This window comes from Plecotus auritus (assembly GCF_963455305.1).
Source record: "Plecotus auritus genome assembly, chromosome: 2".
NCBI classification, from domain to species: Eukaryota; Metazoa; Chordata; class Mammalia; order Chiroptera; family Vespertilionidae; genus Plecotus; species Plecotus auritus.
This window is the reverse complement of record NC_137771.1, coordinates 172,314,233-172,334,275: the sequence shown is the minus strand read 5'-3', so window position 1 is coordinate 172,334,275 and position 20,043 is coordinate 172,314,233. Positions and strand designations below refer to the sequence as shown.

General features: G+C 40.4%; 1 protein-coding gene and 1 pseudogene across 3 annotated transcripts in view; one reads left to right on the top strand and one right to left on the bottom strand.

Moving 5' to 3' along the window:
• Window positions 1–20,043, top strand: part of SNX4 (sorting nexin 4) — a 74,908-nt gene that overhangs the window by 31,410 nt on the left and 23,455 nt on the right. For both annotated transcript variants that reach the window (XM_080656562.1, XM_080656563.1), the window contains one exon: window positions 6,023–6,095. In XM_080656562.1, coding sequence (XP_080512688.1) covers window positions 6,023–6,095 — 73 coding nt within the window. The remainder of the gene's footprint in view (window positions 1–6,022; window positions 6,096–20,043) is intronic.
• Window positions 14,052–19,634, bottom strand: LOC308242630 (anillin-like; annotated as a pseudogene). Its single transcript has 6 exons — window positions 19,610–19,634; window positions 18,706–19,307; window positions 16,093–16,724; window positions 15,503–15,618; window positions 14,652–15,198; window positions 14,052–14,412 (listed from the first exon to the last, which is right to left on the bottom strand). The product of its transcript is annotated as an anillin-like (transcript).

Genomic DNA, 20,043 nt, shown 5'->3' with positions numbered 1-20,043 from the left:
CTTTATAAAACATAATACATTAACATGACGCCTTTGGTTTTTAAGATAAATTTTGAATATAAAATATAAATAAATATCTATATATTTTTATAAATAAACATTTTAAAGTTTTGTTAATTTGGAAATTGTGATGGTAACCATTGAGGTGTTTTTTAAAATAAAAAATATATTTTTATTAATTTTTTTTTTTTTTTAAAGAGAGAGGGAGTGAAGCATCAATTGGCTGCCTCCTGCCTCCGTACTGGGGATTGAACCTGCCACCCGAGCATGTGCCCTGACTAGGGATCAAACTGGCAGCCTTTTGGTGTAAGGGTTGGCACCAACCAATGAGCACACTGGCCAGGGCAAGGTGTTTGTTTTTGTTTATTTTTAATCGACTTTATATCTTAGAGTAGTTTTAAGTTCACAGCAAATCTGAGCAAAAATTACAGAGTTCCCACATACCCTCTGCCTCTACACCTGTCTATCAACATCTCTCACTAGAGTGGTACATTTGTTACAATCGATGAACCTATATTGACACATCATTATCACTGAAAGACCATGGTTTCCTTTAGGGTCTGCTTTTGGTGGTGTATATTATATGGGTTTTGACACATGTATGCATTAGCCTATCCTATCTAATAAAGAAGTAATATGCAAATTGACCTCACCCCAACACACAAGATGGCCGCCCCCATGTGGACACAAGATGGCTGCCACAAGAGGGCCAGCAGGGGAGGGCAGTTGGGGGCGACCAGGCCTGCAGGGGAGGGCAGTTGTGGGCAATCAGGCCAGCAGGGGAGGGCAGTTAGGGTGACCAGGCTGGCAGGGGAGGGCAGTTGGGAGGGACCAGGCTGGCAGGGGAGGGCAGTTGGGGAGGACCAAGCCTGCAGAGGAGGGCAGTTGGGGGGGACCAGGCCTGCAGGGGAGGGCAGTTAGGGGTGACCGGGCCAGCAGGGGAGGGCAGTTGGGGGCAACCAGGCTGGCAGGGGAGCAGTTAGGCATTGATCAGGCTGGCAGGGGAGTGGTTAGGGCGTGATCAGGCTGGCAGGCAGAAGCAGTTAGGGGGCAATCAGGCAGGCAGGCAGGCAGGCGAGCAGTTGGGAGCCAGCAGTACTGGATTGTGAGAAGAATGTCTGACTGCCCGTGGATTGGGCCTAAACGGGCAGTCGGACATCCCTCAAGAGGCCCCAGATTGGAGAGGGTGCAGGATGGGCTGAGGGACACACTCCTCCCCCCCACCCCGTGCACGAATTTTGTGCACTGGGCCTCTAGTTATAGTATAATACAAAGTATTTTCACTGCCCTACAAATCCTCTTTGCCCTGCCTATTTATCCCTTCCTCCCTAGAACCCTGGCAGCCATTGAGCTTTTTACTGTCTCCATAGTTTTAAGTTTTTTCTAGAATGTCATATTATATAGTATGCAGCCTTTTCATATTGACTTGTTTCACTTTGTAATGTGCATTTAAGGTTCCACCAAGGTTTTTTTAAGGGTTAAAAATGACATCCATGGTATATAAGAGATGTTCTCTAGATTAAGAACTAAAATTATGTCACCCTCTAGAAAGAGCTTTGGAGCCCTAGCCAGTTTGGCTCAGTGGATAGAGTGTCGGCCTGCGGACTGAAGGGTCCCAGGTTCAATTCTGGTAATTTGGTTGCAGGCTCCTCCCCGACCCGGGCCCTGGTCAGGGCTCGTGCAGGAGGCAACCAATCGATGTGCTTCTCTCACATCGATATTTCTCTCTGTCTTTCCCTCTCTCTACAAGTCAATGGAAAAATATCTTCAGGTGAGGATTACAAAAATAATAATAAAAAAATAAAAAGAGCTTGGAAAAACTTATAAGCAAAATTTATGACAGTGATGGATGTACATTCACTAGAGGAGCATGTAGATAAGGCTTTTTAAATTAATATTTTAATATTAACATTTTTTAATTAAATGTTTTCCAACTTAATGAAAAATATTTTGCAAATTGAATGTTTGCCTTCCCTTTTTGACCTAACTTGGGTTTTCTAGATTGCTAATTTTTGTTGTTAATCCTCACCAAGGTTATTTTTTCCATTGATTTTTAGAGAGAGTGGGAAGGAGAGGGGGAAGAAGGGAGAGAGAGGAAGAGAAACATTGGCTTTGGATCGAATCTGCAACCCAGGTGTGTGCCCTTGACTAGGAATTGAACCCACGACCTTTCGGTTTGGGGACCAATGCTCTAACCACTGAACAACTCCAGCCAGGGCTAGATTGCTAAATTTTATATACTATCCATATTATATACAGTCGCATGCCAATTAACATTTTGGTTAACAACAGACTACATATATGATGGTGGTCCCATAAGAATATAATGGAGCTAAAAATTTCTGTTGCCTTGTGATGTAGCCATCTTAAATGTCATAAGATAATGCATTACTCACCTGTTTGTGGTGATTCTGGGGTGAACCAAGTTACTGTGTTGCCCATTATATAGAAGTACAGTACAGTACAGGAAATTATGTACAGTACAAAATTCTTGATGATGATAATAAATATGTTACTGGTTTATATATTTACATACTATACTTCTTATCATTTTTTTAGGGTGTGTTCTTTCTATGTTAAAACAGTTTGCTGTAAAACTGTATGTCATATTACACTGACAGCAGTCTAATACACCTTATGTTTACAACATCTCTTGATTGCATCATTTTCTCTTGCGCTTGATTTAATCTCATGTCATTTTGTACAGTAACATACTATACAAGCTTGTAGCTTAAGGAGCAGTATGTTATACCTGCGATGTACAACTGGTGTGCCACACATTTTTAAAACATGCACTACCTGACTAGTCAGGGGCATGGACCTCTTTTCCCTTAGATTGTCAAATAAAAAAATGACAACAGCCAACACAACAATAACTATCAAGTGTGAATGAATAAAAATTACACCTTTTTTTTTTGTCAGATCGACAAAAATGTGTTTTTTGGTGTAACACAGAATTTTAGTAATTAGTATATGTGTGCCATAAGATGAAAAAGGTTGAAAATCGCTGGGCTATACCACCAAGATTTATGTAAGTGCACTCTGTGGTGTTCACACAATGACAGACTTGCCTAACAAGAGATTTCTCAAAACATATTTCTGTTAAGTGGCACATGACTGTGTAGAATTTTAAATCTGATCTGATGATAAACATAACCAAGGCAGTTTTTTACTTCTAAGTTCTTGTTAAAGTGTATAATGTGTAATTAGTAATAGAAGTTGTTTGCCTTAAGTTCTAGATAAGAGAATGGTTTACATCAGTCATTATTATAACAAATTCTTAATATATAGAATCTATGTCCTATATCTAGCTAGACCAGTAGATTAATTATTTTTCATGCCACTACTAAAATAGTTTGTATCACTAAAATACTTTTATTCTATCCTTTCTTAAAATCTAGAAAACCAGAAAGATTATTTCAGAGGGATTACCAAAATGATACTTGCTTCATGCATATTTATCTTTCTTAAAACTAGACTGTTTAGAGCAGTGAAGAGGAAGATCTTGGTTGGGTCTTCATTTATGTGGCAATATTTAGACAATATTTGGACAATATTTAGTATGTAGACTGAATGATTAGTAGGATGTGTGGGATGAAACTGGGGGCAGGGGAAATACAGATGGCACCCAGGTTTCCATCTTTAAAATGCTAGGGAACATAGGGGAGTGAGATTGGTGGGGGGCGGGGGGTGAAATAAGTTGAGCTTTGGATATGAGCAAGTACAAATGCCTGCTAGTCAGTGGGCTTTATAGATCTGGCATTTAGGGGAGAGAGAGTTGAGCTAGAGGTAGACATTTGGAATTCAGTAGCATATGATCATAATTGTGAAGCTTTGTGAGTGAAGAGTCCCATAGAGTGTATAGAGTGACTGATTGATTATAAGATAGCTGAGGATCTAAGACTGAACCCTAAAGAAGCCAACTCTTTAAGGGCATTTTCCAAAGTGTAATCTGAGAATTCTGAATCCTGTGGGCAAGCTTTTATAAATTCAGGTTCCTGAGTCCCCCATGACCTCTGTGTACACTTATGGTGGTTATTTACAAGTCTCTCCTGCTGAGAGGCCCTCAGTAGTGTTTTTTAGAAACACTTTAGGCATTCTTTGCAAACTAAAGTTGGAGTGTAAGAGATGGGTGAAGGAAGTGAGTACCCAAGGAGACTTTAGGAGTAACCAGAAAGTAAAAGGAAAATCATGAGAAAATGACACTGATGTCAAGGGAACAAATTTTTGAGGAGGGTGAGGTCAGCTGTTACATTGCTGGAAGGGTCAAGTAAGATGAGGACTAAAGTAGATCAGTGGATTTTAGCAACATGAAAATAGTAGGTGACTTGCTCATGACCAAATCTCAACATGGGAGTTAGAGGCGCCAACGTGGGAGTTAGGGGTGCCAACATGGGAGTTAGGTGCTGAGCAGTGAACAGAAAGGGAAGAAGTGGTTATTGCTAGAAAAACAATGCCTTATAAAAGTGTGGCTGTGAAAGGAGTGGGTATTGAGAAGGTGTTAACAGTTGGGAGTGTTTTCAGGGGACTGTGTGTGTGTGTGTGTGTGTGTATATCTAGGAGAGACCGTAAATTTATTGATATATTAATGAGAAGGATCTTGTAGAGAGAGGAAGTTAGAAAACAGGAATGTGGAGTATAGCTGGGATAGAATCTGAAGTATTGGATGGGAAGAAGGATCCTAGAGGGAAGGAAGAAATGATGTGATATTGGAATGTTTCTAAGTTTCCTAGTAGGAGGTGGAGGTGAAGATAGTTCCTATCTGATGGCTTCTGTTTAATCTTTGAAGCTTGGTTAGAGAGTGACAGGTGGTGGTATCAGAAATTTCAGGTATTGGAGAATGGTAGTTATTAGATTAGGAAAACCAATTACTGAGCAGCACTAAATTGAGGTTAGAGACCATGAGTTTATTTCTGTACTATAAATTTTTTTTATTTACTGCTTTTTAGAGAGAGAGAAAGAGAGAGAGAGATTTGATTTGTTGTACATGCTCTCATTGGCTGATTCTTTTTTCTTTTTCTTTTTTCTTTTCATTGATTTCTGAGAGGAAGGGAGAGGGAGAGAGAGATAGAAAATCAGTGATGAGAGAGAATCATTGATTGGCTGCTTCTTGCATGCCCCCCCTGGGGATTGAGCCTGAAACCCGAGCATGTGCCCTTGACCGGAAACGAACCCTGAACCTTCCAGTCTGCAGTCCAACGCTCTATCCACTGAGCCAAACCAGCTAGGGCATCATTGGCTGATTCTTGTATGTACCCTGACTGGAGATCAAACCTGCAACCTTGGTGTATCAGGACAATGCTCTAACTCACTGAGCTACTGGTCAGGGCCCATAAGGTATTTTTAACCCCTTAAATTTTTTCCTGTTTTATGTTTTCAAGTAATTTTATCTCAGTTCCCATCGCTTCTTGGCCTTTTGGCTAAGATCAGGTATAGTTAATCTGTCTCAGTCCCTCACACAGTACAAATTATGAAATATGACATATTTTCTTGGCTTTAAAAATATCAAAAGAAAGTATGGTTGTTTTATTTCAGAATTTTTAAAATTAGTATTGGTGTATAAATGTTCAAGACCTGTAACATTTGGTTAAATAGAATCAGTTTTATTATTCTCAAGAACTACAGTTGACCCCTGAACAATGTGGAATTTAGGGGCGCCAACTGCTCCCCGCACAATCAGAAATCCACATGTAACTTTTGACTCCTCAAAAACTTAATTACTAATAGCCTACTGTTGACCTGAAGCTTCGCCAATAACATAAACAGTTAACCCATATTTTGTATGTTATATGTAAATACATACTGTATTCTTACAATAAAGTAAGCTAGAAAGAAGAAAATACTAAGAAAATTGTAAGGAAGAGAAAACATATTTATAGTATTAACTGGGAAAAAAAAATTCATGTATAAGTGGATCTACACAGTTCAAGCTTGTGTTGTTCAAGGGTCAGCTGTACTGTTTTATCTTTCAATTTTTTATGTGTTTTCATGAGAAAATTGTTTTATTCATTTCCTGCTTCAGGAGATTTACTGAACTAAAGCACTACAGTGATGAACTACAGTCAGTCATCTCCCATCTTCTTCGAGTCAGAGCTGTAAGTGGTCCCCAAGAATTTTTTGGCATACTTCTGTAAGAGAGTGCTTCTCATGTGATCATTATGATGTTAAGTAATGCAGAGTATTTATAATGAATAGCTGATTTTTACATTCAAATTTGATGTGCTTATCAAAACTGCATTTTTAATAAATGCAAAATGTTTTCTGGCATAAACAACTTGAAGAATTTTAGCCCATTTTCTCTGTAGTTTGTATATGGTTGTTTTGACATCTTGTCAAAAAATGTGTTTCAGTGTTGGACACAAATAAGTGGGATTATATGTCTACATATAGTAATATCTGGTTTTTCAAGTTTCTTTTAAGGTTTGTGAAATAGTTTATATATGTTAGGCCAGCGATTTTCAACCAATGTTGCACAAGATTTTTTAAAAATATGTTTTGATTTTAGAGAGAGAGAAACATCATTCAGCTGTCTCCTGCACACCCCCTATGGGGATAGAGTCTGCAGTCCGGGCATGCACCCTGACCGGGAATCAAACCAGCAATCTTTTGGTGCATGGCACAACACTCAATCCACTGAGCCATACCAGCTGGGCCCCCAAGACTTTTTAAAACATGCAGTACCTGACTATTTAGTCAGGGACACTGACCTCTTTTCCTTTAGATTGTGAAATAAAACAATGACAATAGTCAACACAACAATAGCCATCTGGTGTGAATGAATCAAAATTATACCTATTTTTTTGTCAGATTAGCAAAACATATATTTTTGGGTGTGCTACAGAATTTTAGTAATTATCTTATGTGTTCCAGGAGATGAAAAAGGTTGAAAATTGCTCTGTTAGGCCAACTAGTGACTGTGCTGTTAAATTCTGCTAAATAAACTTATTTGAGGTAATTGATGGTCTGCCATGACAAAGGTACCTAGAAATCAAGGAATAATATTATATTTAGCCGTATAATTTGCTTGTAACAGACATGGAGAAAAATACTTTTGGGTAAGTTAATGTAGCTGGAAAATTATGTCATCCACTCTAGTCCTTTGGGCTAACCTAGAAGAAACTTAGAACTTGCCTTAAAGGCTTTGGAAGATGCTAAGTTACCAGTCTAGGATCACATCTGATACTGATTGGAATCTTCTTGAAATGAAATATATTATCTAGGATTTGTTCTAATACAAGGGTCTACTAGTAAAGGATGGAGAGTAGGGGTAGTTTTTGATGAAACTAGATTGGCCATGTAATTGTTGAAGGTGAGTGTTAGGAAATGGAAGAATATTCTATTCTCTATTTTTGTATGTTTGAAGATTTCAATAATAAGTTTAAAGAAACAGTAGAAGGGGGAAAAATCCTCCTAAAGATTCTCATATTGGCCAAACCTTCTTTTTAACCATTCAGAATACCTTTGGACTCCTTAAATAAATTGTAAGATACTTTTTAGGAAAAGAAATGGTACTTGTCCTGGCCGGTGTTTCTCAGTGGTTAGAGTGTCACCCAATGCATTGATTCCTAGTCAAGGGCACACACCTCGATTGCAGGTTCAATCTCCAGCCCCAGTTGGGGCGTGTGTGGGAGGCAACCAATCAATGTATCTCTCTCACATCATTGTTTCTCTATCTCTCTCTCTCTCCCCCACCACTGCCCTCATCCCTCCTACTCTCTAAAACAATCAATGGAAAAAATACCCTTGGGTGAGAATTAACCTCCCCAAAAAGAGAAAAAAGAAATGGTGCCTGTGAGAATTATTAGGCTAGAGTCAAGAACTGGGTATGGGAAAGGACTGTGGATTAATGAGATAAAATTTCTAGTTGTTTAGTTGCCCTCAGATTACCCAAACATATTAGGCAACAGTTCTTATAGAAAGGGGAAGTGGGAGACAGAAAATCCAGAAGAATGGAAGAACAGTGTATACTGCTTTGACTGTTGTGCCAGAAAACTTGGAGAATCTACTTAAATTAGAAGTCTGGCTGATTATAAAAGATGTATCCTCTTTAAAGGCCTTTTACCAAAGGGAAGGGGGACAATGTAGAGAGCATCATTTAGCAAGAAGGTAAACAGTTCTGGGAGTCTCTGGTAGGCAGAGGTAAGTACACTATTAAGCAGGCACACGACTAACCCCACGTTTTGAAAGGTTCTTTCATACCCAGAAGAAACTAAGAGACAAAGCAGAAAAACCAGCCAGAATCAGATTTAGTAGAAATCTCAGAGAAGAGTGGTGAATTGAACAAATTGTAACAGTTAAACACTCAGAAAATTCATGAAGCACAGGGAATACATTTAAGTGAGATTTAAAGGAGGGAGAAATGATTGCCATTGTGAGACTGTGCTGCAAATAATTTAGCCTGAAGGAAAAGTATGGATGAATTCTTTTATAAAACACGTCAGAAAATTGTCACAAGGTAAGATATGAGAATAATTATATTTGGATTTCTGCTAATATTTTAAAATATATTTAAAAGTGTGATGAATATTTAATAACCTTTAAAGATTATAACAAAATTTAATTATGTTAAAAAAATTTTAAGAGTCTCACATAACTGTTCTTATATTCCTTTAAATTCTTTCTACCCTCTACTTTCATCCTCTAACTATTCTCAACCATCCCAAACTTGTTTCTGCCCTAGGAGTTTTATTTGTTCTTCCTCATGGTACAGACCCTTCTTCCCACTCTAAAGATCCTCTCTTGGCCTGTGCTCTCTTGTCATTCATCCTTGGCTCAAATGCCTCCCCAAAGAAATCTTTCCTGGGTATATTATACAAAATAATTTTCTTTTTTTGTTGTTAATCCTCACCTGAGGATATTTTTCCATTGAATTTTAGAGAGAGTGGAAGGGAGGGGGAGAGATGGAGAGAGAGAAACATCGATGTGAGAGAGACACATCGTTTGGTTGCCTCCCACTTGCGCACCGACTGGGCTGGGGATTGAACCTGCAACCGAGGTACGTGCCCTTGACCGGAAACGAACCCAGGACCCTTCAGTTTGAGGACTGATGCTCTATCCACTGAGCCAAACCATCTAGGGCTTCTTTTTTTTTTAACCCTCACCCGAGGATATTTTTTTCATTTATTTCTCTCTCTCTCTCTCTTTTTTTTTTTTTTTTTTTTTTAGAGAGAATGGAGGGGAAGAAGGAGGGGGAGGGAGAGAGAGAGAAATATCAGTGTGAGAGAGACACATTGATTGGTTGCCTCCCACATGGTCCCAGTGAGGATCGAGCCCACAACCGAGGTACATGTCCTTGACCAGGAATTGAACCTCTGACCCTTTAATGCGAGAGCCGATGCTCTAACTATTGAGAAACCAGCCAGAGCAAGATGCAGTTTTCTATCATTTCCCTGTCATTTTCTGTCATCTCTGTTGTCTTTATAGTGACACTATTTGACATTGCATTCTGTACCATTTGTTAATTATCTCCCCTACTAAGTATATGTGAGCTCTACAAGAGCAGGCCTTTGTTCTCTTACTGCTAATTCCCTAGAATAATGCCTGACTCATAGTAGGCACTCATTGCAAACTCACTGAATGGATGAATAAATGAATGTATATGCTGGCAATTTTATGTTTAAAAAGATCTGGCCCGTCCAGTGTGGCCCAGTGGTTGAGCACCAATCCATGAACCAGGAGGTCACCATTCAATTCCAGTCAGGGCACATGCCCAGGTTTTGGCTCCATCCCCAGTGGGGGCATGTTAAGAGGCAGCCGATCAATGATTCTCTCTCATCATTGATGTTTCTATATCTCTCTCCCTCTCCCCTTCTTCTCCAAAATCAATAAAAACATATTTAAAAACAAAGATCTGAAAAAGCAGTAAGATAAATTGGTTTTTGAATTTAATTATAAACTACTAATAGAACTGGTAACTAATGTATATATGACAAGAACCTTTAAAGAAAGTGACCTTGTCATCAAAGTGTTTGTAATGTACAAGTGAGGGAATTCTGGTTATAGATATTTATCCTCAACCTAGTGAAAACAGGCTTCAGAAACTTTATTGACATGAGAGATAGCTTGAACTCTTCAGAGGAAAGTGGCACTTGATTTGTGAGTCACATTGAAGTTAGATTATAAATGAGAGCAATACAAATGAAAAATACAGAATGCTTTCTGATTAGCTAAAATTCTGATTGTTTTTAAATTGGGAGAAATGCTGTTTAGTCATGGACAGTAACAGAAAAGTAAAAATGGAAGGTTAAAATTGAACACCGACAGTCGGCAAAGCATGAAGAAAGCACTAAAGAGAGAGCCTTTTTGTAACATTCAAAGCTTGAAGAGAGGAGATGATGAATTGTTGTTAACACATGTGAAAATAGAATTATTTGACTCTTTTCTGTCAAGGATAATTCTCTTGAAAGTAAAGAATGCAAAAAATAAATTACAGGTAGGTTAAAGTGTTAACTATTTAAGACATCAGAACAACCAGAAAGGGCAGATGGCCTTAGACTGAGAGGAGCTGGCTTTGGAACTTGTCTCTGTTATTTACCAGGTCCTTCTGGCAAATCCAGCAACTTTTCAGTTGTGTTGTTTTGTTTTTTTTTTTGTTTTTTTGGGTTTTTTTTGCTAGAAATGGGAATATCTGCCTGGCACATAGTAAGTGCTAAATAAATATTATATGAGTGGGTGCCTTATTCATAGAGTTTATGAAACTCAGATGAGGTCATTTGCTTTGTAAACTAAAAGAAAAGGGAAATAATATTGATATCTAACATTTATTGACCACTGTATATCAGCCACGGTGTTCAAGCATATTATATTATTCTTACCTAATTCCCACAGCAGCCCTTTGAAGGTAGGTACTGGTATTGTCCCTATTTTATAGATTAGGATACAGATGCAAATGAAGTTAAGTAATTTGCCTAATATCACACTATAAATAGATATGTGGAGCCAGAATTTAAACCTTTGTCTCTCTGACTCCAGAACTCATGCTCTTGACCACCTACAAATGATATATTGACAGAGGACATGAATTCAGGTAGATTGTGGGAGAACTGATTTTTATTGAGCCACCTTGCTTATTGCCAGGAATTTTACAGATGCCCATCTTATTTAATCCTTACAAAGTCATATGATGAAGGTTGTTTCCATATTTCTAGGAGAAAGATATAATAGAAAGGCTTGGAATGGTTTACTATATTCTTCAAAGTCAAACTATAAAGTAAGAAGGAGCTGGAATTTGAATTCACATTTGTCTGTCTCCAAATCCCTTATTTCCTGCTACCATGTATGCTGCCTCTCTGGGGGAAATCAAATTTAAAAGGGAGGAATGTTTAACCTTGCTAGTACTCTAAAAATGTAAATTATAATTATTGAGATACTATTTAACATTTAATTTGTAGTCATTTACAAAGGTGTAATATCCAGTGTGAAATATTTAGTGATGATGGCAGCTTGAAGTATTGTATACAGCTCCTTTGGGAACCATTTTGGTAGTAACTATCAAAAGTCTTAAATCCTATAATCTGATTCCTTAGGAGATAACTCTCTAATAGAATGTCATAAAAGTTTGTCCTTTTTAATAGTCACCAACTACTTCAGTGAGGATAGAGAACACATTCCTATCATAGGTACAAATGATTCAGGGCTGGGGAATATGTTAGGATGAGTTTGTCAGATTTCTTCTGTTGTCATAGAATCTGCTCCCTGTTAATTGTCAGTTGATCAAGTTTCAAAAGAAAGACTTGGCAAAAAGATGAAGTTGAAAAGCAGTCTAGACTAAATCATTGGTACACCCCCTTTTTTCCTGACACCAATATTCCTTTTTCCCCTTCATTTTATTTTTTTCCATCACCACCTGGCACCAATATTCTTGATTACTGCCAACCATTGAATTAATCTAGTTTTAGGTTTTAATAATTTATGTTTTATTTCTCTGCCCATTTTTGTTTTTCCTTTTCTTTAGAAATGGCAATTTTTGGTCTACACTTTATAGTTTTTCTTTGCTTCATCTTCTTTCTCAGTGATGATCTGAGATACAAATCACTCCATGTTTTGGCTAGAACAATTTGTTTCCATGAATGGTTCATATCAGAAACATTGTTGGTCTAATAATAACTGCTGAGTGTTGATTTGTTGCCTAGTTCATGAGTGAAGTAGTTCCTCATGGGGTTGCTCACCTTTTTGGAGGATGAAATCAAGTATTTATTTAGGTAAGAGATCATAGATACATTTTTATAATACACATAAGAAAAAAACACTTAAATGAATAAGAGATAAAATGACAGGAAGTGAGAGAATTTAGCATTTATAAATGAGATAATCAGTAAAATAATTCGGAGAAGAAATTCACACTGTACTTAAAAAGCCTGAGACGGTGTTTTATGTTTTATAACAAAAATAAAGTATTAAGCTTTTAAAGAAATATACTACTTAATAGTTTTTCAAATGATTTCATAACATTTCTAGACACTGTCATAGATGGACATGAAAATTAAAAAAATCAAGAACTTTGGCAAGCAAAGTATTAGTCCACAGCAGCTTGTAAAGTTACTTTTTAATATAAAGACTAGAGGCCTGGTGCACGGATTCATGCACCAGTGGGGTCCCTCGGCCTGGCTCCAACATCCTCCGAGGGGTCCCAGATTATGAGAAGGCATAGGCCAGGCATGCACCAGGCTCTAGTATGCATGTAAGATATTTGGTTAATCTCTACCTGCACTTCCCCTCGCCGCTTCCCTCTGAGATTCATTAGTCTGTTCCATGTTTCCATGCCTGTGGTTTCCGCTCTTGCGTTGAGCGTCTGCCCTCTGGTGGTCAGTGCGTGTCACAGCTACCGGCCAGTCAGCTGGTCGCTTAGGCTTTTACATATATAGATTCTTCAATTTACATTTGTTCTTGTTAGAAGATCAGAAAGAAACTAACATGCCAAATATATTTGAGAAGCCTGTGAGCTATACAGCAAAGATAATTACTTTTAAAAGCCTATATTCTGCCAAAACCAGTTTGGCTCAGTGGATAGAGCGTCGGCCTGCGGACTGAAGGGTCCCGGGTTCGATTCCGGTCAAGGGCACGTAACTTGGTTGCGGGCACATCCCCAGTAGGAGGTGTGCAGGAGGAGGCTGATCGATGTTTCTCTCTCATCGATGTTTCTAACTCTCTATCCCTCTTCCTTCCTCTCTGTAAAAAATCAATAAAATATATATTTTTTAAAAAAGCCTATATTCTATGAAAATGTACACCATCTGTAGTAACTGAGCAAATGTAAACCATGTGATTATTCAGTCTTCTAAATAAAACATTTAAACCCCAAATATCACACAGTATCTTCTAAGTCCTCATCTCCTGTTCAAAGCCTCAAGCTTTAAACTAATGTGCATTTGCTATTGGAAAAAGTCCTTATCTCCATTACTAAAAAATGTTTCTGAAAGTTCCTTAGAAAAGTTTTCAGTACCTTAGTAACAAGATATATCCAATAAAAGACCACAACCTAAGGAAAAAAGTACTGAGGCTAGAGAAAAGTACTGAGGCTAACCTCTGGAAGACCTCTCTACTCTAGACCTGCAGCTCCAAGAAGACAACTTAAAATTTCTTACTTAAAAAACAACATATTTTTATCATGAATAACTGAATAATTAGATTTCTAGGGAAATGAGACTTAAAAATGTGTTTTTGTTGATTCTCAGAGGAAGGGAGAAGCAGAGAGAGTGAGAGACATTGATGTGAGAGAACCACCGATAGGCTGCCTTCCATCCAATTGGGGATCAAACCCGAAACCTATGGGACAATGCTCCAACACTGGCCAGGGCAGAAAATGAGATTTTTAAATTACGATTTAGCAAAGTCAACTATAATGAATTTTCTTCCCAATCATTTACGAATGCCAGAAATCAATTGAAGTTTCACATACAAAAGATATAATTACTGAATAATATGTAGTAAATATTGGCACATATCCTTTCTTTTTTAAAGCATAAAATGTAATCAGCATGTCTGATGTTCTTAAGATACATTTATGACATAGCTCAAAGACACCTCTACGTGGCATGGAAACTGTCCCCAATTTAGGGCTTTCCAGTAGGTTTGTAGCAAGCATCAGGTTGCAGAGGAGAATATAAAAAAGAACTTGTTTGAGTTTTTGCATCCGGAGTTCTGCTCTTCCTTAGTATCTGCAGTCAGCCAGTGCTAGGTGACACAGAGTATGTCCGTGCATTGGTTGACAAGAGTCTCTCGGTCATCTTCTCTTTTTGATCAGGCAGTAATTAATTCAAAAGTGTTAGGTCTTGCATAGAATTCTCTGTTGGCTGGTTCTATTTCTGACAACTTGTACAATTGGCCAGATTTATCCTTCCTATGGGATCCTTTTGTTTCTCATCATCTGGATAAATTCAATCAGAGATACAGTTTCCAGAGAGAATACACCATCTTTTTTTTTTTTTTTTAAATGTATTTTATTGATTTTTTACAGAGAGGAAGGGAGAGGGATAGAGAATTAGAAACATCGATGAGAGAGAAACATCGATCAGCTGCCTACTGCACACCCCCTACTGGGGATGTGCCTGCAACCAAGGTACATGCCCTTGACTGGAATCGAACCCGGGACCCTTCAGTCCGCAGGCCGACGCTCTATCCACTGAGCCAAACCGGTTTCGGTGAGAATACACCATCTTTAATGCCAGGCACCAAAACCATTAATATCTTCAAATATGGTTAGAAAACCTCTTTCTTCAACACTTAAATTCACTTGACATTTTATTTTTAAATAAGATCTTCCAAAGGAGATGAAAAGGGCACCTGTCCAGAGCAAGTTTAGTGTTTCCTACTGAAGATAATGACAGCGTGTAAGATCCAACAGGATAAAATTGCTGTTATGCACAGCACTGAGACCGCCTGGACTCTCCATAACTGAAGAATAAAGGGTGCTTTTTGTGGTTATGAATGTGAGAAGTCTCTTTGGAGCAATAGCCTTGGATTTGTAGCCTTCTCCTTATCAGGCATTGAAGGGTCTTTCTTTGGCACCAAGCTGTGGACTTCAATATTTATTTCAAAGTCATTGGACATATCTTCCAGACTATATGTAGCAGAGAATGTTAGAGATTGCCATTAAGAGAATGTGAAGTACTTGCTAATGGTATGCCTACCATATTTTCAGTTCCTGCTTTCGGTATAAGTAGGAAATAGTAATTTGCTATATCTGATTTCTGAACTGTGCTGCAGACAAAATGCTTTTATTTATTTATTTATTTATTTATTTATTATTTTAAAAAATATATATTTTTATTGATTTTAGGGTGGAAGGGAGAGGGAGAGAGAGAGATAGAAACATCAATGATGAGAGAATCATCGATTGGCTGCCTCCTGCAAACCCCACACTGGGGATCAAGGCTCCACCCCCAGGCATGTGCCTTGACTGGGAATCAAACCAGGACCTCTTGGTTCCTAGGTCGATGCTCAACCACTGAACAACACTGGCCAGGCAACAAAATCTGCTTTCAGGGGCAAGTGGATTTCTGACAATGACTGGTCCTTTGGATGGGACTTGTTTATTTGGGATATGGGACCAGCCTTATTCTTCCTCTCAGGCCTTTCATTCTTCAGTTTATTCAGCTCATCAGTCAAAAGTGTTCTCTTCTCGCCGAAACCGGTTTGGCTCAGTGGATAGAGCGTCAGCCTGCGGACTGAAAGGTCCCAGGTTCGATTCCGGTCAAGGGCATGTGCCATGGTTGCGGGCACGTCCCCAGTAGGGGGTGTGCAGGAGGCAGCTGATCGATGTTTCTCTCTCATCGATGTTTCTAGCTCTCTATCCCTCTCCCTTCCTCTCTGTGAAATATCAATAAAATATATTTAAAAAAGATATATATATATTTAAAAAAAAAAAAGTGTTCTCTTCTCTCCCTGGCTGGGTGGCACAGTTGGTTGGAGTGCTGTCCTGTACACTAAAAGGTTTTTGGTTTGATTCCTGGTTGGGGCACGTACAAGACAACCGATAGATGTTTCTCTCTCACATAGATGTCTCTCCCCCTGCTCCCCCCTTTCTCTCCTTCTGGTATCAATAAACATACTCTCAGGTGAGGATTAAAATATATATATTTATGTGTGTGTGTTCTCAGTTGCAATCAGAAGGCTTTCTGCTTCAGCTTCCTCTAGGGACCCTTTTCCATGCTCCTCATCCACACAGCAGTTCAGAGCCTGGCTGGCTTGATAGATCACTCTGCTGCAGATTGATTTCATTGTTGAGTTCCTGCATTTTTTTCTTGGTTATTAACTTAACAATGAAAGCCATTCTTTTCTTCAGTATTCTTTTCCCCCTCCAATTTTGAAGTATCGTCTTCCTTCCAAACAATAACCTGCTCTATTGAATGCCAGTCTGTTTCTTTTATTCTTTGAGATCCATATGCATCAATGCTGTAATATAAAGAAGATCATGATCTTTAGAACCAAGGCTATCACCAAGGCTAAGCCTGGGAGACACGGGTTCTTTGTAATTTTTCTGGTTTTGGACTTTTATTATATATGCACTATTTTCAATTCCAGTCTAGTTGAGGAAACTAAGCTCTCTGGATTTACCACACTGTCTGTGCTAATAAAGCAAGCAAAGACTTTGAGGAGCTAGTTAGTGCATCTTCCCAGTTTTCATTGCTCTCTGCTTCTGCTTTATCCATCTCTTGGCTCTTTGCCACATGTAGTTCACCTACCTCTAGGACACTGATAATGTCATTAATTCCTTTTTTCCCCCCCTGCCTGTGCTTTTATCTATATACTAGAGGCCCAGTGCATGAAAATTCATGCACCGGAGGGGGTGGTCCCTCACCCTGGCCTGCCCCCTCTCACAGTCCGGGAGCCCTCAGGGGTGGGAGATGACCCGGCAATCAGGGGAAGGCGATGCCCCCATCACACCTCTGCTGCTGCCACTGCTGGCAGCGCAAGCCTCGGCTGGCCCTGCTTGCCTGAGCCTCAGTCAGTGGGGGGTGCAGGAGGACCCAAGGCCCCCGTCGGGGCTGAGGGGACTCTGGTGGCAGGCGCGTGGAGCAGCCAGCTCTGCTCCCCTCCATGGGTGCCGCCACCTTGTGATGGTGTGATTGTCAATTTGCATATTACCTCTTCATTATATAGGATTATATAGGCTATAAAAGGCTAAGCGACCAGCCGACCAGCCAGTAGCTATGATGCGCACTGACCACGAGGGGGCAGATGCTCAACACAGGAGCTGCCAAGCAACAGCAACGTTGCTGAGTGCCCTCTTGCACTCAGGGACTCCTTCGGAGGATATTGGACTGCCGGTTTCAGCCCTATCCCTGCAGGCTGGGCTGAGGGACCCCACCTGCTGGAGGGACCTCACTCACTCTGCAGACGCCCTTTGAGCCCCAGGTGTGGGTGGCCAGGGAGGGACTGTGGGAGGTTGGTTCCAGGGCGTGTCCGGCCCATCTCGCCCAGTCCCGGCCCGCTGGCCACCTTCTAATTAATTTCCTTTCAATGTGCACTGCGCCTCTAGTATCCTATAAAAGAGGGAATATGCTAATTGATCATCACTCTGTCACAAAAGATGGCTGCACCCACAGATGAGGCCAAGTTCCCTTAAGGAGCCTTAACGAGCAATCATCAGGGACCTGAGTCTACGCCCTCCTCCACCTCCCCCCACCCCCGTGGGGCTTGACAGGGGACCTCAGGCCCAGCCCCCCACCCTGGCGTCAGGCTGGGAGACCTCAGGCCGTACTCCCTGCCCCAGTGCCAGGCCAGGGGACCTGAAGCTACGCCCTCCCCTGCCCCTATGAGGCTTGACAGGGGTCCTCAAGGTGCTCTTCCCATCCTGGTGCTGGGCTAGGGGACCTCAGGCTGCTCCCCCCACCCCAGCACCAGGCAAAGGGACCTCAGGCTGCACCCCCCACCCCGCCCCAGCACCGAGCCAGGGGACCTGAGGCTGCGCCCCCCTGCCTGGCGGGGCTTGACGGGACCTGAGGCTGTTCGCCCCTCCCGGTGCCGGGCGGGGGACCTGAGGCTGTGCCACCCCGCCTAGTGGGGCTTAACAGGGGACCTCAGGCCATGCCCCCCACCCAGCGGGGCTTGACAGGGGATCTCAGGCCATGTCCCACACCTGGTGGGGCTTGACGGGGGACCTCAAGGCACACCCCCCCCACCCCAGTCTGGGCTGGGGGACCTCAGGCCACGCCCCCCGTCCTGGCGCTGGGCCAGGGGACCTGAGCCTATGTTCCCTGTTCGGCGGGGCTTGACAAGGGTGGGACTAGCCAGGTCTGGATCTATCCCAATGGGGGAGGGCCGGCTGGGTCAGGGTCTCACGCAATGTTGAGGCGCATGTGGGTGGGCAGGGACTTAACTCTGGGTCCCATGGTGTGCCCCAGACTCTGACAGGAGGAAGGTTTTCATATACATTTTGCTAATTTTCTTTCATCTCTGACACTTCTATTATAGAGAAAGGGCAAATAGCAATATTAAATTATTTCCTCTAATTAATCCCCTTTTAATGTTCATGAATTTCGTGCACCGGGCCATTAGTATATATATAATTAATTTCAGAGAGGAAGGAAAAGGGAGAGAGAGGGAAACATCAATGATGAGAATCATTGATTGGCTGCCTCCTGCACGCCCCCTATTGGGGATCAAGTTCGCAACTCAGGTATGTGCTCTGACCGGAAATTGAACCGTGACCTCTTGGTTCATAGGTTGATGTTCAACCACCGTAGCTGGGCTATCATTAATTACTTTTGAACTATGGATATTATCATCATTATCCATGCTTATATCAATTTCATCTGCCACTTCTGTTTGCTGCTCAACCTTTGGGTCTGATGTTACTTTTAAGGACTTTTCCTCTACTGAAAACAATGTTATTTTCAAAGGGCTAGAGTCATCATTTCACATTCACTGGTTCTGTACTGGGAGGTTTTGCTGGTATCTGATTTTTTGTGACCTTTTCCTTTTCTTTTACTGGAAGTGATGGGGTATTTGAAACAATTTGATATTTTTTGAGGGGAGTGTTTTGATAGTGTATTTCCTGTTTGGCTTCTAGTTGTTTGTTTCTTGAGTTTCTGCCTTTTTCTGCAATCCGTAAATTGCCCTTGTCAAATCGGCCACAAAGCCATGCTAGTTCTTTTTCACATTCCTGCTTGAGCCGTTGTGCTTCATGGGTAGTAGATGAAGATGTGTTTTGCTTTAATATTTCCTGGATGGCTTTTGTATTTGGAGCGATAATTGGGGTTCTGTGGGGTATGCTATGGGCTGGACTTTTTTTTACTGTGTTCTTGATGCTGCTCTCCAGGGCGTTCCAAGCGGGGCTTCTGTGCCTCCTGGGGTCGTAGTGTTGTCTTTAGATTAAGACTGCAGACAAGTTTCTCTATTTAATTCGTCTAGTCTAGTGGGCCAAGAGCAGGCCAAGGCAAGATGAAAAACATTTTATGATCCTCTTAGGCCTGCTCCAAGTGTTTACCATGGTGGTTTGTTCATTTTAAACTAAAGTATTGAAAAGGTTAAGATTTGTTATATGGTTAATGCCTAATTTCTCAAATTACTCCTGTTTGAGTAAGGAATTGGGGAAGTAATTTATCCTTAGGGTTTATATTTAGAAACTGCATATTAGGAATTTTTTAGGGTTTTATGTGGGATTAACCTTTGGTCTTCCAGTTCTTATCCATAACATTGGGGAAAAGTAAAGCAAATTACCAAACATGATGTTTTGTCTTTTGTAAAACATGTGTGAATGGCTAGGTAGTACATATTTCAACCCTCTGATGTTAATTATAATTATGTTATTAAAAATCTAATGTTTTTGTTGGTTAGAAGGAGTTATCTTGACAGAGTAGCATAGAAGCGTGTTGTATGCGTTGAGCATTTATGTGTAAAACTATCAATAGAATTGAAAATGTCTATGTTCTTTCCCCTATATACTACTTGGGGGACTTTATCATAAAGAAACAATCTGAAATTTAGAAAAAGCCTTACTCTCAGATGCTTATTACAAGATTATTTATAATATTGAAAAAATTAGGGATAACTAAATATCCAACAAGGAATGCTTATACAGTCTGTACACTAGATGGAATT